A 12,559-nucleotide genomic window follows, 5' to 3' on the forward strand; every position below is an offset into this window, starting at 1 on the left:
TGCAGAGCTCCTGGGAACAACCCCCCAGGGTCTGCTCTACTGAGATCTACTGCTCCCGTCCAGGGGGGCTCAATTCAGCTGCTGCTTTTTAAGAGTGCATTTAAGGAGGTTCTGCAGTACCCAACTCCGTGCTGTTTGCAAAGGAGCCATGCTCTTTATTTGCAAAAGAAATGAAGTTCCAGGGCAGTGACAAACATATTGCAAAAGTTCTCCCAGCACCTGCCCCAGAAAGCAGGCAGCATTTGGCAAGCCCTGGGGGCGCTTGGCACAATGGAAGAGTCCAAGGGGCCCTGTGCCTTGCGCAAGAGGCGACTGCTTGGCAATGCCCCTGCCCCACCAGGCTGATGGCAGAAGGGCCAGAAGTCGGGGGTGGGGGACCCAAGGTGGGACCGGAAGCCCAGAGGTGGAGCCTCTGCTCCCGAGGGCCAGTCTGCCTTTGGCAGAGGCAGCGCTCAGCAGGGCTCGGAGGAGGTCACTGGCAGCAGCGCACTGGAGCCAGCCCCAGAAGAGAAGCCCTTCGACTCCAAGCGCAGGGTTAAGACTCCCCCCGCTGCCCACTTCCTGAGAGAGCTGGGGAGGGCAGGGGACCGGCTGATGGAATGCAGGGAGGGGTGGGGTGCCCAGCCATGCCTGCAGGTTGCCAGTTGGGCAGCAGGATCTAGAGCCCAGAGAAAGGCAACCAGGACGACTCTGTTCATCAACTCCTCTTAGAGTGTGATGTGTTGGGGCAGGGCAGGGTGGGGGGCGTGGCAGTGGGCATTCCCGGACGGCAGCACGGATGGGAGCCCCCTCCCCTCCTTGGCCACAGGAATGCATCAGGGAGGGAGTTCTCCCTGTCTTTAACAACCACCCAAAAGGGAGCTGCAGGAAGCACCACAGAGCGCCAGAGATGCTCGCCTTGGAGTGCCAGAACAGGCTGGTGTGGAATGGCTGTGTGGAAGAGCTGGGAACCGTGGGGGGGGGGGGGCAGGTCAAAGGTGAGGGAGAGGCCCCGCCCAGCAGCTCCCCGGCCCCTGGCAGAGAAGCACCAGGTTGCACAGGATCCCCAACGGCTCGACAAAAGCTGAAGAGCTGCAGATCTCCTTGGATGAGGGGCCTCTCAGCGTTGTGGCCGAGGGACGGCTCTGGCCTCTCCCTCCCACCACGGGCGGCCATTCGCGTGCTCAGGGCGGCCGCAGGTTTCTCCAGCATGCCTTTCCTAGTTGTCCAGGAGGGAGAGCTGGAGGGCCTGCTGCAACTCGGCTTCCTCCTCCTCCTGCCGCCGCTTCAGCTCCTGCTGCTCCCGGACAGAAAGCTCCATGGCCAGCTGCAAGTCCCGGTCAAAGCTGGAGGAATCTCTCAGAGGGGCCACGGGGGTGGCGGGGGCAGCGTTTGCCATGAAACTCTCCTGCAGGGCCCTGGGCAAGACAGAGGGGACACGTTCAGGCAGCCGTTGGAAGGCCAAGAGCCCTGCGTGGCCGGCGCTTCTGAGCCGACATTCAATGGCCAGCCCCTCGACTTGAAGGACCTCAGCGAGGGGTGTGCGTAGAGACAGGGGAGCCCCCTGCGTGGCTGCTGCTCAGAGGAGATGGCACCCACTGAAAGGGGCTGACTCAGCATTACACAGCGGGCTGCCTTAATGAGCCACTTGGCCATACTAAGAAGCCAAGCCTCACGTGTGGGTTGGGGCCTACATGGGATTCGAGTGGCTCCCTTTTGCCTCGACTGGAAGCAGAGGGGAAAGAGCCCCACACATGGCTGCTCTCTGCCCCTCGGGCTTCCAAAACAGCCCATGCCTTCATCAGGTGAAAACACTGGAGCAGACCAAGAGGCCCGCAGGTCACCCACCCTTCCACACAAGACTACATTAAGAGGAGCAAACTCCTGACTGGTCCTTCCCATCACCCCTGCCAAGAGCCTCCAGAGGTGGCAACTGCCACAAAGCCCCTAAGGATGTGCCCAGCCCCCCCCCCCCACGCCCCTGGAGGGCTCTTCCTTTTAAGGAAGGGACAGAGTACCTTTGATACTGAAGATTGAGGTCCTGGGAATAAGAAACCGCCCCGTTGGCCGTGGCTCTCAAGGTCTCCTGCTGGGAAAGAGCAAAACGGATGCAGAGTGCACTCCCCAACTGCCTCTGGGGGCACACAGGGGTGGGGAGGAGGGCTGTGGCATCCCAAGAACTCAGGGGGCAACTTCAGAGGCACAGAGAGGGCAGCAGGTTCACCATTTCATCTCTGGAGCATCTACAGCAGGGGTCGTCCACCTGTGGTCCTCCAGACGTCCATGGACTACAATTCCCTTGAACCCCTGCCAGCAAACTCTCATGGGAATTGTAGTCCATGAACATCTGGAGGACCACAGGTTGATGACCCCTGATCTACAGGACCTTATTTTTGGGGGGTTCCAGACAGGCTGTGGGGCTGTGCCAGGGAACGGGATCAGGCACCCCCCAATTCTCAGCAAAGCTCCTCAAGGGGCCTTTCAGTGATGTCTTGCCCAAGCAGGGGCAGCTTCCTTCTTGCAGCTCCAAGGGGGCTTCTACAGGGAAGGCGGCTGGGCAGCTTCCTCAGCTGGTCCCATGGCCATTCCCCCCCCCCCATTGGCCATCACGGGATTTCCATTACATAAAAGGGGTTATTAAAGAATGGAGAAACAGTTTCTGCAATCCAGCCTCTGAATCCCAAGATTCTTATTTTTTTGCTGGTCAACCTCTAGCCTTTTCCAGTTGTTGATTAGATGGAAGGGAGAAGAAACGATGAGGAAAGCCACAGGGCAGCCCTCCCAGCTTTGTTGTGCTCTCTGGCCCCAAACCGGCCTGCCCCCTCCGCCGTGCGGCCACGGACTCACTCTGCTGTGGCCAGACTCCATCAGGCTCTGCTGAATGGCAAACTGCAGGATCTCATTGTCTTCATCCTGCACACGCACGTTCCGGCCGTCGTCCTGCACGCGGTAGGATTCTGGGATCTCAAAGACAGACTGGTCCACGACAAAGGCAGAGGCTGAAGCACAAGAGGGGGGAGAGGGACAGTGAAGAGGCCTACATGGCAGTCCTCTCTGGTGACTCTCTGAGACGGGAGCCTGGCTATCCTTTGCCCTTTCTGACCCATCCTGCAGGTATCCTTAGCCAGAAGCCATGCCCCAGGCAGATGCTGCCCCCTTCGCCCCCCAACTCTCGACCCATCAGCTGCATGTCCAGAACTCTTTGTACATCTCCTCAACCCCCCACCCCGCATAACAGCTTCCTCTCTCATGAATGCAAACAAAGTGAGCGAGACTCTGCAGCCAAGCCCATGGGAGAAACCTGAGCACGTTAGGGGAAAGGCGGGCTAGTTAACCCAGGCACGATTTCTTCACCCGTCAAAATGGATGTGTGTGAGAGAGAAGGCCACCCGGAGCTGCAGCCCATATGGCAGGACCATGGGGAATTTACCGGCTCTGCTGCAATGCATCTACTCCAGCCCCTAGCAGAGAGCCCTGTGGGATTCCTGTGGGAGTCCCATTTCAAAACCAGAAGCTGTGATTCTCCGGCGCCAAAGGGCTGGCCCCCCAGGTGCCTCCCCAGGGCCGCTTTCTTACCTGGTGGTTGCTGGGCCCCCTCCAGGGTGTCAGGCGAGGCTTCTTCCGTGGTGGGGCAGCTGTTGACATTCCCAAACGTAATCCGAGCATTCAGAATATGGAACAAGGGGATTTCTGGAGGAAGCAAAGTGTTCAACGGGGCCGTGGATCCAAGGCTCAGCCAGCCCAGCCCTGGCTCCTCAGACCAGCTGGGGCTCTCCAAGGTCCCAAGCAGAGAACAGTCTTTCCAGGGCTAGCTGGGCACGGGGCCCCCTCTCCCCTTTCTCAGCCTCCTTCAACTCCACTTAAAAGAGCAGCAAGCAAACTAAGTGCTACCCAGGAGCCCCTGACCCAGTTCTCAAGCATCACGGGGAAAAGGGGACGGACAGGATCCGTACCTATTTTGACTGGGAAGCCAGGCGGGAATTCTAAGGTGATGAAGTCCCTGAGTCGGGCAAAGTGGGCGCTGGTCCTGGCCATGAGGTCGATGATGGGAGTGACGTGTTCCACCAGCGAGAGCGGGAACGTTTCCGACATCCATAGGGTGGCTTTAAACCTGAAAGAGGCAGGAGAGGCATGCTAAGCTGGGGCAGGGGGAAAGGCATCTGCCCAGGACTGCCCCAATAAAAGCTCTCCAGGCCCATCACCCCCAAACGGAACAGTTTCAGAGGGAAGCCTCCCGAGTGTCCTGCAGAAGAGCTCCGCTTGTGTCCAGAAGCCCCTTGGAGAACAAGACTTTTGAGGGAACAACATTTTGCAAGCCCCTCTGTAGTCTCGACACTCAAAAACTCATGCCCCCCACATCTTGCTGCTCCCTAAGGTGCTACTGGACTTAAAAATACAACCCCATGCAAGAAGCTGGTGCCTGAACTCTGCCGCTTCCGACCATGCAGAAAGGGGAAGGTGCAACAGGAAAGATTCCTGCAACGCAGAGAGCAAGAGGTCAGAAATGAAGGAGGTTATATCATCGCCTCCTCCAAGCTAGTCTCCTGTGTGCAGGGGAGGGGTGGGGAGGGAGTCAGGAAAGGCGTCTGCAGTCACGTGAACAAAGGTGTGGCTTCACCAGCTCCCCCACAGTCTGGGAGAAACAGGCCTAATCACTGGGAGAACTTTTGCTAATTCTTCCCAGTGGTGTTAATGATCAGCCCTCAAAGTGATGGCAGGGACCGGAACCAGGGGAAAAGTATCAGGCCAGATGTTGTTCCAAAGCCTCACTGGAGACCCGGGAGCCCAGATCCCGGCTCTGAGGCTGAGCACCAGCAGGCTCCGCCAGGCAGGACACGGCTTCCCTCCACCCTTCCCCTGCTTCTGCTGGCTCAAAGGGAAATGATGTAGGGGTCTGCAAGCCAGGGGGCAAAAAAGGGTAACACCCCCCCGCCCCCCAGATAAACGCACAGAGCTGCAAGAGCAGATCATCCCACCGCAAAGCCCCCCACCCCCCGGAGGCCCAGGGGGTCAGCGGCTTCACTTCTGAGTCCGGATGGTGATTTCCTTGGGCCTTCCTATGTCCCTGTCCTTCAGGTCGAAGGCTGGGTTGAAATACTCCTCTGGAGTGATGGCTGTCGGGTTGTTTGTCGTTGCATACTCTGTCGTGAGGTCCTGGGGAAGGAGGAGCAAGGCACAGCCATGGTGGAAGGGACACATTTAGAACCTGCTGTTCCCTGTCTACAGCGGCTGGACAAGGGAGGTCTTCTCAAAATTTGGGGCATTATTTATTGCAGAGAGAAAAGGTCTGACACAGCAGCCAGCCGGTTCCTCTGTTGGAGGTCCAGTAACAGGGCCCTGAGGCTGAGCCCTGCCCTGCCCAGCCCGATGCTGCCGCCTGGCACTGGGAGTTGGGGGGGTGACTGCCTCTAAGCAGGGACATTCTCTTTTGCCACCGTGGTTAGCAGGCCTCTCTAGGAAGGCTCCAGGCCCTCTCTAGCGATGCATCCAGACTGCCAAAATTGCTACCTGCTCTTTGGGGAAATGCTCTTGGCTGACTGTTCCTGCTCAATAACGCCCCCCCCCCCATGCCTGCTGTCCTGAAGCCCCCCCCCCTGCCACACAGTCGTCAGTGATCCGCATTTGCAACGCTCAACACACCTGAGACCAGACAGTTTTTGCTCACCTGCTGTGCGCCATACTCGTGTTCGATGGTGCCCAGAAAGGATTCAAAGGGATTTCTGTCGGCTTGAGGAAAAGAGCCATTAGCAACATATTGGCTGCCCTGCCTGCTTCTCAAGAGCAGGGCTGCAAACTCATTATCTGAAGGAGCCAAACCCACAAGTATATCGCGGTGGGAGAGACTCCAAAACTGATGTTCTCAGAACAGGCAGCAAGTCTTTCCTGCTTTCCTCCCAGGCTCCTCCAAAGAAGGCCTGACCGGCAGCAGGCAAACCAGTGGAAGGGGCTGCCTAAGGGGGTGGGGAGCTCCCCCTCACTGGCCGTCTTCAAGCAGCGGCTGGAGAGATCCTTCTCCTGGATGCTGGAGGCTGATCCTGCACTGAGCAGGGGGTGGGACTAGATGGCCTGCATGTCCCCTTCCCACTCTAGGATTCTGGGAGTCTAGTTCAGCAGTGGAAGGGGCTGCCTAAGGAGGTGGGGAGCTCCCCCTCAAGCAGCGGCTGGACAGATCCTTCTCCTGGATGCTGGATGCTGATCCTGCCCTGAGCAGGGGGTGGGACTAGATGGCCTCCATGGACCCTTCCCACTCTGGGATTCTGTGAAACCTGCACGAAGGAGCCAGTTGTTTGAGCCTTCTCCAACGGGGATGCATTTTGTCGCTGGAGATGTGACAAGAAGCCCTCCCAGCACTTCCAAGCAGGAGGAAATTACCTTTGTATCGCCTCTTCTCCTCTTCAGTCAAGTGCTCTGTTCGAATCTTGGTCACCACGTTCACATTGTTTGCCGTGTAGACCTTGGGAAAGATGGGAGGAGCTGTGGCTTTGGCCAAACGAAGGCCTCCACAGACGCCGCAGCATGGCCACCGGCAGCCCCTCCTCACCTCTCCCCCCTGCACAGCTTCCTACCTTTGCTTCATGAGCGTTCACCACTTCGGACTTCTCCGTTCTCCAAACCCAGAAGCCAGACGTGTTTCTGAAGGGGAGAGCAGAGGATGCAGGCAGCGGCACTCCCCACGGGGGCCTTCAAGAACACTCAGCCAGTCAAGCCAATGGGGCCACAGTGGCAAGGGACACATGGAGTGGTTAGGAATTCCTTGCAGGGAACCCTGGCTGGAAAGGCCTGCTCTGCAGAGGCTGAGGCCTTCCCCGGATGCAGAGGCTTGGCGCCTGTGAACACGAAGGGGGAGTACGAGCCATTTTGCTCTGTCTTTAGGTAATGTGGTCGTGTGGGGCAGCCTTTCCCAGGAGGGCACCCATGACCCCTTCCACACACACACACACGCCCTCAGTGGAGAGGCTCCCTCACCTCTCGAAAGCGATGTTCCTGGTATCCAGCGAGGTGCTGATGATGGGGGAGGTCAGCCGCCTCTCCACCTCCTTGTTCTTGGGGGTCATGGAGTCCAAGGTCAGGCGCTGGATCTGCTGGGTGATTTCAAAGCGCTCTGTTGCGACCACCTTCTCATCGTGGTTCACCTCGATCAGCTCGGCCCAGTTCCCAGTATCTGCCGTTTGGACAGAGGAGACAGAGGCCGCAAAGGTAAGGAGAGGCTGTAACTCGGGGGAAGGACATCTGCTTCACATGCAGAAGGCTCCAGGTTCAGTTCCAGCCAACAGGGGATGTGAAAGCCCTGCGCCTTGGACAGCAGCTTCCGGTTTGAGTAGACGAAACTGAAGGCTCATCTGTTGTCAAAAGGTGCCCTTGAAGCAAGGGGGAGTATCAGGGCAAGAAGCCTTAAAGCTGCAGGGGACTCCTGCAGAGCTCTGGTCCAGCGACCGCCACCTTCTGGGCCAAGCAGGTCACCTAACTGCACATGAAGCTGCCCTCCATCCTTCAGTCTTGTCTACTCCGACTGGCAGCAGCTCTCCAGGGTCTCATCGCAGGTCTTTCCCATCACTAGCGGCCACCTCCTTTTCACCGGAAGCGCCAGGGATTGACCCTGGGATCCTCTGCCTGCCAAGCAGAGGCTCTTCCACTGAGCCACGGGCCCAGCTGAAGGCCTTTGAGCGTATTCCCATCTTCTTGAGAAAGAGTTTGCTTGTCAGGCTTAGGACCCACATGCAAGGGAAGAGGGTGGATTCAAGCCTCCAACCGGCAGAACAGTCCCTCCGCCTGTAATCCCTTCGCCCCTCCCCCGGCTCCACCCCATCCGGACCAGCAGACCCCAGACTCCACCCACCTTCGCCCCTGAAGATCAGGCTGCGCCTCCCTCGTTCCCAGCTCATGTTTTCGAATCCGAGCAAGGTGATGTCAACACGCAGCTTAGCTCCGCTCTTCCAGATGCGGCAAACGTCACTGGGGCAAACCCGGGAAACCAGCGGAACTGTCGGGAGGCAAAGAAGGAGCAAAAGCTGAGCATGAGAGCCCACCCAACAGAAAGCAGGCCGAAATAAAGGGGGGCAGGGGGAGAGAGGAAGGCCCACCTCGCCCCACAGGCTGTTGTCTGAAAGAGCCAGCCAGAGAACCCAGCAGGACGCCCACAAGCAGCAGCCCTGTTGTCAGAGGTATTCTGCCTCAGAGCAAGGGGGCTCCATCAGAAACCTCCACCTGGCTTTTAAAGCTGTGCAATCCCCTGGGCACCTCTGCATCTTCTCGCAGCAGGATCCATTCATTTATTTTCTCCCTATTTCTCCCACCCACCCACCCCCTCCGTCCCAGGAGCTCAGGGCATCACAAATGGTTCATCCTCCCAGGAGCTCTGCCAGGGAGGCGAGGCTGAGAGAGAGGGATGGGCCCCAGGCCCCTCAGCACACTCCATGGACAGGGAGGATCCTGGCCTCCTCCCAAAAACATAAAGCTGACTTCTCCTTCACAACCCACACCGCTCTCACGGTGGACACTGCAGTGTACAGAACCAGAATGGGGTAGTCGTTACCAGCAGCAGACTCCAGTCCAGAGAGCTGGGTTTGTGATTCTCGTTGGAGAAAGAGCCAGTTCCCTGTGCCAGCCCAAGGAAGAGGCAGCTCAACCCAAAAGGGCAGAATCAGCCTCAAAGAAAAAGTGTTTGATTCAGACTTACCCCAGCTGGTAAATTCCCACTTCATTTCCACGTAGAAATCTGGAGTCTAGCAGAGAATATAAAGAGGAGCACAGCTGAGTTCAGCACAGGACAGGGCCTGACAAAAGTCAGCCACAAAAGTCAACCAAGCCAGCGACTTATCGTCTCCCACATGAAATGGAATCCCTGTCCCAGGATGCCCAAGGGCTGGCAGGATCGGCCTCTCCAGAATGACTGGCTGATCAGGGCAGCCACCCACAGCTTCCAGCAGAGGGGAAGGGGCTGGAAGACTGAAGGGGAAGCAGACTTTGCAAGGTCCTTGAACGCAGAGCCGACATTTGAGGGCCCCTTTGCCAGGCCTCCGAGGGGAAAAGAATTGCGGGCTTATCAGCAGAGCCCTGGCTGGGGGAAACAGAACTAAATGATGCCATTGGGGGGGGGCACCCTTCACACCTCCCCAGCTCTTTACCTCATTGATTTTTTGGAGCAGCTCTGGGACCCCGCCGAGGGTCGTGGATGTTTGGTGATAATCCCGATGCTGCAGGATCACATGAACCATCTCGGGGTCCCCGGTGCTGACGGCCTCATGCAAGACTGACAGAAAGACAAACCGGGATAAAGTAGCAGGAAGAGACTGGGAACCAAAGATCTGCTTCCGAGGTCCCCAAACGGTGCCCACCAACACCATCCCCTTCTCACTGACAAGTGACTTTACAAAAAAGGCAGATTGAAGAAGATGTTGTTAGGCAGCAGCTGCCCCCACAGCACAAGGATCTGCACTGTGCAACTGAAGGGAAGCTTCAGAGTGGGAGCAAGCTCAAAAAAGAGGCAAAGCCCTCTTGGAAACAACGGGCACTGGGATGCACACCTGCACTGTGGCCTTCCTGGGGGCTGGCTACGTGGCCACAGTGCCCCCCCTCCAAACCCCAAGGAACATTCCTGACCCAGGGGTCATCGACCTCCAGGTGTGGCCAGGAAAACCCCTGGAATTGGAGGGCATCTGCAGGCTATAGAGATCAGCTCCCCCAGGAGAAAATGGCTGTTTTGGAGGGGGAACTCTGCAATGTCCACTCATCTCCAGGCTCCTGGGAGGCACTGTGCCCCAGAGAGGTTGCAGGATGCCAGTCTCCAGTTTGGACCTTCTGCACATGGCTTCCAGACCATCTTTAGTTCCCTGGACTTTCTCTGAATCTCAGAAATTCTCACACCTGCCTGCTTTCATCAGCTGGAAGCCCACCCTCATGTCTGCAGTTCGTCAAAGGAGCAGGGGCACGCTCTTACCCGTCCATCCTGAGGCGTTTTCTTTGGTAACATCTGCCTTGTGCCGCAGCAGGACCTTGGCAGACTCGATATATCCCAGCGAAACGGCAAGATGCAATGGGGTCCGCCCGCGAGGATCCCGCTGCTCCACATCCTGCTAAAGAGCCCAGAGTCAGACTCCCTCCCAGGCAGCCGTGAGAGCCGGGATGCACGGGGCCAAGCGCAAACGTTCTCCATGAGGATGCTTCATGGAGGCCTGCAGAACGCACCGTGGACTCATCGCAGGATGCTGTGGGGCTGCGGTTGTGTCGCTTCTCAGGACACAGGCAGGCAAGCTTAAAAACAGACAGCAATCCCAGGACAATGCAGTGGAGCTTACTATTTAAGTAAGCAAGTTGGAGGGAAGATATTGTTCCAAACCACAGTTTTTCTGGTATGCCCAGCATCTACTAAACAGAGACAGACTGGGCGTGTGCGCGTGGAGCTGGCCCCTGTCATGGCAGACTACAGGACCACCAGCCCAGCGCTGGCTACTCTGACTCCGTCTCAGCTGAGGTCATTCCGGCCACTCTCAGAGCCTCATAGCTGAAAGGTGCTGAATCGACAACGGCATCTGCAAAGGCCCTGGAAGCACATGCAGGCAGAGGGCTCACCAGCTGCATTCTGGGCCTCTGGCATTCTTATCCACATCAGAGCACCGTAGGTAAGCAAGCTCTCCTGAGGCTCCCACATACACGTTCCTAGCTGTTGTCTAGGCCTGAAGGGGCGGAGCTTGGAGTGAGTCAAACCAAGCCTCCAAGGAACATGGCCACTATCTCACTCTCTGTCTGCCAGCCTCAGCTTGCCTGCAGGGTCCTCTTTGGCTGGGTGAGTGAGGGCCAGGCCTCCTCCTGCTGGCTGTGATCTTGCTGAGGACTTGGCAGAATGGGCTCATCTCCCCTCCAGCACGCCTTGGAGGCAGCAGTTCACTGGCTGCATGCACCCACTCTGGCTGCCTATGGAATTATCTGTGGTTGGTGAACTAGCCCCACATTACCATTTCAAAACCCAAACCCGAGTACCAGCCTTTGCTTTTCTGTGCCAGGAACCGCTGTCACCCTGCATAGCTACGAGGAGAAGCTAAGAAACCAATGCCTGAGCACACGCAGCGTGGGTGACAGCCTTTACAAAGCAAACTTTGTAAGATGTCTGGTGACGTTATGGAAACAGATGGCCTCTGGAACCACATACCCACATGGGTGACACACGCACAGAGGACAATGAGAGCTCTTGACAAACGGCTACAAAATGCAAAACACACAAGGCAGAAAGAGCCACAAGCATGCAAACAATAACACACTCCCACCTGGCGCAGGTCTTTCACTACTAGCCTTAGCAATCTGAAACAGAAGAGCAGCTATCACTAAAGGACAAGAGCGAGGGTCCCCAGAGGGCCAAGCAAGGCGGGCCATTCGCACAGCATCTGCTGCTGATGTCATGTGCTATTTGTGAAGGGCAAGAGGGAAGAAACAGGGTTAGGACCAGGGGACCATTAACAAAATCATCCGTTAAAGGCAGCCAATTCATCAACCGGAATCTGGTTGAGATCCCCGAGGGCGTTACTGCAGTCTGGCTAATATATTTAAGCTTACTTGATGAATTAATCAACTAACGATATATTTAGGTTGACTTGAAATCAACTAAAATTCTGTTAGTCAAGATCCGTGACTTCAGTCTGATACACATGGCAAGGGACAGTCTTCTCAGTAGCCCTGCTTCCCACTGGGGTGTCCAATTCCTTCCGTTTTAGTGGAAGCTCCGGAGGTCCCGTTTAACGGCGCCCTCGGCATTCTGGGGGGCCGCTGCGGGCTGAAGCATTCCCCCCTGAAAGCGCAAGCGGCCCGGCCCGGGGCAGGGAACGGGGCTTCTGGGCTGGGGCCAGGACGGCCTCACAAGCACTGCCCGTTGGTTTCCATTTAACTTCCGCATTTCTAAAAGCTGCGAGGCAGAAAGAGAGCGCCGGTCTCCCCCTGACAGCCCCGCCTGCCCGCTGAGAAGCCACTTCCCGCAGGCTGCTTTTGCTGGGGGGGGGAGGGGGGGTGCGCCTTTGTGGCCCTAGAGGGGCCCGCGAAGAGGGGAGCTGCCGCGGGGGGGCGTCTTGGGCAGCAGGGTCGGGGGCAAGAGGGCAAGAGGCCAAGCCCCCCCCCCAAAAGGGCCACGCAGCGGGGGCTGGGCTGGGCCTTGGCCTCGGGGCTCTCCCGGCCGGCAAACAGGCCTCCCCCTCGGCCTCCCCCCGCCCGGTCGCGGCGGTGTCGTCCCGCGCCCTCACCCGGCCCTCGAGCGCCTCCTCCAGCCGCCGGTGGTCGCCGCGCCAGACGAGGCCGTGCAGGGGGAAGCCGCTGCCCGCCTCGCTCATGCTGGGCCGCCCCTCCGAGCAACCGCCGCCTCGCCTCAGCGGCCCCGCGAAGCCGCAGGCACCATCTTGAGGGCGGGAGGCCGGCCGCGGGGGCTCCTGGGAAGCCGGGGCGGACGCGCTCTCGGGGCCAGGAGGAGGAGGAGGAAGGCCCGGCCTGGCGGAGGGAGTTGCCAGCACTCAACATGGCCGCGCCGGCCCTCCGATTGCCCGGCGTCCGCCCGGCTGACCCGCCGCTGCCCTTCTAGGACTCCGCCTCCTCTCCTCCCCTC

The 12,559-nt window shown here is 58.2% G+C and overlaps 1 protein-coding gene across 5 annotated transcripts; it reads right to left on the minus strand.

Moving 5' to 3' along the window:
* Positions 1–129: 129 nt before the first annotated feature.
* On the minus strand, positions 130–12,501 carry ANKRD13A (ankyrin repeat domain 13A). Of its 5 annotated transcripts, XM_077307638.1 has the most exons (16): positions 12,204–12,498; positions 11,241–11,274; positions 9,917–10,049; positions 9,105–9,229; positions 8,657–8,702; positions 7,817–7,960; positions 6,946–7,141; positions 6,546–6,612; positions 6,352–6,433; positions 5,645–5,706; positions 5,003–5,133; positions 3,933–4,090; positions 3,556–3,669; positions 2,827–2,978; positions 1,998–2,068; positions 130–1,397 (listed from the first exon to the last, which is right to left on the minus strand). In XM_077307638.1, exons 4-16 carry the CDS (start codon positions 9,192–9,194, stop codon positions 1,199–1,201), a joined length of 1,512 nt encoding a protein of 503 aa, XP_077163753.1. In that variant the 5' UTR covers positions 9,195–9,229; positions 9,917–10,049; positions 11,241–11,274; positions 12,204–12,498; the 3' UTR covers positions 130–1,198. The 5 variants fall into 5 exon arrangements, with proteins under 5 accessions (XP_077163753.1, XP_077163751.1, XP_077163749.1 ...); XM_077307636.1 differs by lacking the exon at positions 11,241–11,274 and having other exon boundaries at positions 12,204–12,501; XM_077307634.1 differs by lacking the exon at positions 11,241–11,274 and having other exon boundaries at positions 9,917–10,052; positions 12,204–12,501.
* Positions 12,502–12,559: the final 58 nt, after the last annotated feature.

The sequence above is a fragment of the Paroedura picta genome, chromosome 13 (genome assembly GCF_049243985.1).
Source record: "Paroedura picta isolate Pp20150507F chromosome 13, Ppicta_v3.0, whole genome shotgun sequence".
Classification (NCBI taxonomy): domain Eukaryota; kingdom Metazoa; phylum Chordata; class Lepidosauria; order Squamata; family Gekkonidae; genus Paroedura; species Paroedura picta.

Bases quoted from the DNA above. Each gene is read 5' to 3' on its own strand.
- ANKRD13A (XM_077307634.1), bottom strand. From the start codon at position 12,290: ATGAGCGAGGCGGGCAGCGGCTTCCCCCTGCACGGCCTCGTCTGGCGC. The intron at 10,053-12,203 runs GTGAGGGCGCGG...TGGGCTCTTTAG, and splicing joins AGGAGGCGCTCGAGGGCCGG to CAGGATGTGGAGCAGCGGGA. The intron at 7,142-7,816 runs GTGGGTGGAGTC...TCCAAACGGCAG, and splicing joins CCTGATCTTCAGGGGCGAAG to ATACTGGGAACTGGGCCGAG.